General features: G+C 40.0%; 1 protein-coding gene across 1 annotated transcript in view; it reads right to left on the bottom strand.

Moving 5' to 3' along the window:
• Positions 1–877: 877 nt before the first annotated feature.
• LOC137973546 (QRFP-like peptide receptor) overlaps positions 878–3,477 on the bottom strand; it is a 3,510-nt gene continuing 910 nt past the window's right edge. The window contains exon 1 of the mRNA XM_068820379.1: positions 878–3,477. This exon is cut by the window's right edge and continues 910 nt beyond it. Coding sequence (XP_068676480.1) covers positions 2,553–3,458 — 906 coding nt within the window. The 5' untranslated portion in view covers positions 3,459–3,477 and the 3' untranslated portion in view covers positions 878–2,552.

The following is a 3,477-nucleotide window of genomic DNA, read 5'->3' as shown; positions in this document are numbered from 1 at the left end:
TGCTTTTTAGAGAGGCGTAGCAATTCAGAGTATCCACTGGTGTGGAATTAAGGTAGCTTATCAAGTTCTCAAGAGCACTTGGTGGATCTAAGCACAATATTAGGCCACTTCGGAAAATACCAAAATACGTTTTGTTGGTCCCCCCAAATTTTGCATAAGCATAGTTTTTGTTTCCTCTGGTGACCGTTGTAAATCCCAAGAGAAACTGGAAACAATGGTTATGCAAAATTTGGGAGGACAAACAAAGAGTATTATGGCATTTTCCGAAGTGGCCTATGCCTAGTTTCTCAGGTCACTCCGCAATTTATCACTGTCAACAGCCTTGAGATTTCTGTGAGTATGCACCTTAACAGAAACTGCAGGCTTAGGCATTTGAAGGCCACAGACAAACGAAAAATGATCTGAAAACAGGCGATCAACAATTGGCAAGCCATCAATAACAAACTGATATCCCGTAAAATAATCACGTCCGAGGTGTATCCCAGAATATGAGTTGGTTCTCTGACATGCTGCTCAAGGCCTAAACACTGGAAAAAATCCTGCAGTATCCCCGTATCGGCATCACTTGATGCATCGACATGGATGTTGAAATCTTCCAAGATCACGAGTTTCTCAATAAAACGTAATAAAAAATTCTTAATAGTCAGAAAACTCGGAAAAGAAAACATTAGTTGACACTGCATGCTCGGCGCTATAGAAAACGCGGTAGATCACTACAACATGAAGTCTGCATGTGCCCGATATAACGAGCCATTCTGAAACCTCAAATGATTCACTCTCTGCAGAAGCTACCATTGTCACTTGTAATGAATCCCTGAATAAAAGGCCAGTTCCGCCAGCCGACCGATTAACTTTTGGGATATACCTGCCCTGTTGTACCTGCATTAGCTTGCAGTTGCTATCTTATTCAGTTTTAGCTCCTGCTTTTTGTCTACAAAGCTGTTTATAATCAAGCCCCAGAATATATTAAAGAAATGCTGCTATCCCATTCCATTTCAACTTATCGCCTTCGCTCTTGCGACCGAGGACTTCTTACTGTGTCGAAAACTATTCATTAGACCTTTGCAATTGGTGACCGGGCCTTTGCGCATTCTGGGGCATTACTATGGAACAAACTACCTCTCGAACTTCGATCCAGTCCGAATGTTACTATTTTAAAATGAAAGTTAAAGACATATCTTTTATCTTTTAGGTTAGCATGCAGCTTATGATCATTTTAAATTAATTCTTTCGGAATATACTGATTTTAATTATGTATTGTAAAGCGCCTTAGAATATTTTGTAAATTTGGCGCTATATAAATTAAAGTTGTTATTATTATTATTTTTTATTATTTTTTTTTTTTACTACTACTACTATTATTTATTCTATTGCCTCGAGCATTACTTTACGTTTAAAATCGTGTAAATATGTATGCTGGTCTTTGTTGTAGATAAACGCCTTTCCTTTTAGTTTCCACCCCTTTACTGAGTGATGAAATCACCCTCACGTGCTTTAGCCTCCCACACAGACACTCTAAACGCGATGACACACGGTTCAACATCCTGCAACATTTAATTTGTTGCTCAACAATTGTTCAACAATGTTGCACAGACGAGTTGAACGGAATAGAGCTGGTCTGTATTTTCGTTCAACAACATTCAAAGTGTTGAATAGCATATTTCAGCATTCAACATGGCATGACACACTGTTCAACATTAGTTGAACAACAGCTGCAACATTTCTTGACCAACAAATGTTAAACCGTGTGAGCTCGTGAGGGGTGTGGGAGGAACGCGTGGCGAAGCCCTAGAGTGTCTGCGTAGGAGGCTACACGTGCTTAAGTTCTGAACAAATAAACCACGTGCTGGTGGTTTCAAGCTTACATATAAACTTTCACTTTTCTACATTCAAAACAACCTGTGTTTAAAATATTTCGTGGACTCAAAATGACTTTCAATGAACCTCATGCACTGTATACAGGTTGCCCACGTGCATTTCCTTTTAAAAGAAATTGCGTTTCCGTTTGTCGACGATCGCAAGGAAATATTGCACTTTTGTTTAATTCGGTATGAGAATCTACTAAATCGGTATGCAGAGTTCTTAAGCTTAACTGTGATCCGAAGAAAGGCCACGAGAAATCTTCGCTGTCCTCTTTGGGATCACTTAAACAACCTGTCGTTTTACGAAATCTCGCATGGCTCGAGGCCAATTACACACTTCCTTGCAATTTTGAATATTCGAATTTTTGTTCCTTTCCTACTACATCGGTATGCAGAGTTCTTAAGCTTAACTGTGATCCGAAAAAAGGCCACGAGAAATCTTCGCCGTCCTCTTTGGGATCACTTAAACAACCTCTCGTTTTACGAAATCTCGCATGGCTCGAGGCCAATTACACACTTCCTTGCAATTTTGAATATTCGAATTTTTGTTCCTTTCCTTTTACCTATTTGCATATATAGCAACGAAAATAAAATCATTATAAGAACTGTGTTTTTGTTTTGACGGATGTTTTAAAGCGTAAGAATTCGCAAGAGGAATGACAACTAAGTTGTGCGTGCGCATCTGCGAATTTAGGTGATGTCAGCTGTTCCAGTAGACATATGAAAACGTGTACATGTGAAACAATGTCTGAAGGATGCTTTCTTGTTCTCTCCATAAATTCCGTACAGAATTGGATCCAAAACCGTGTTTAGAAAAATGAGAAGCTGGCAAGCTATCCACGTATACTCTCCTGCTCCATCAGCGAGGTGAAAATACGCCAACGTTCGATTAATCATAAAAGGTGCCCAGCAAACTGCAAAAGCAAAGGAATAAGCTGCAAGAGTTTTGGCAACTTTTCGATGGCAATTGTTGGGCGCTGTTGTGAAACTGTTCCGTGTGGTTAAGGCTCTTGAGCGTAAAGTCAGAAATATGGTGCTTTGCGCATATATCATGTACGCCAAAGGAACGATGAAAGTACACACTCCGTGAATGCTGTGGTACACTTGTTTTCCTAAATCTCCAAAGGATGTATTGGTGCAAAGCAACAAACCACTCGGGTGCATATCAACTTGATAGGCGTAAAGCAAAGGCGATCCAATCACCAAGCTCGCAGTCCAAATAGCTATGATCTTTCTTTTCTTGTTGTTTGTTGCTGTCGCTCTTGCACTGAAGGGAGTTACTACAGCCTTGCGTCGCTCAAAGCTTATCACCACGAGAGTCAATATTGAAGTCGTATAGCATGCCTCGATCAGAAAGCCTTGTAACTTGCAAGAAACGTCACCGCCAAGCCAGGTCCAGAAATGGGCAATGTAGTCAAATAAGCTCAACAATGTAAACGTTAAATCAGAGAAGGCTAAATTTGCGATGAACCATCTAATGGAAGATGATCGTCTCTGTTTTGCCCAATAACAGCGGCAAAGAACTATGACGTTTCCCACAAACGATAAGAAAAACACCGTGCAATAAAAGATGATAAATGAAACAAAAAGGTACATTGTAATGTATCAGGAAGCC

The sequence above is a fragment of the Montipora foliosa genome, chromosome 10 (genome assembly GCF_036669935.1).
Source record: "Montipora foliosa isolate CH-2021 chromosome 10, ASM3666993v2, whole genome shotgun sequence".
Taxonomy (NCBI): Eukaryota; Metazoa; Cnidaria; class Anthozoa; order Scleractinia; family Acroporidae; genus Montipora; species Montipora foliosa.
Note: the sequence above shows the minus strand (reverse complement) of the source record. Positions and strands in the feature narration are given on the sequence as shown.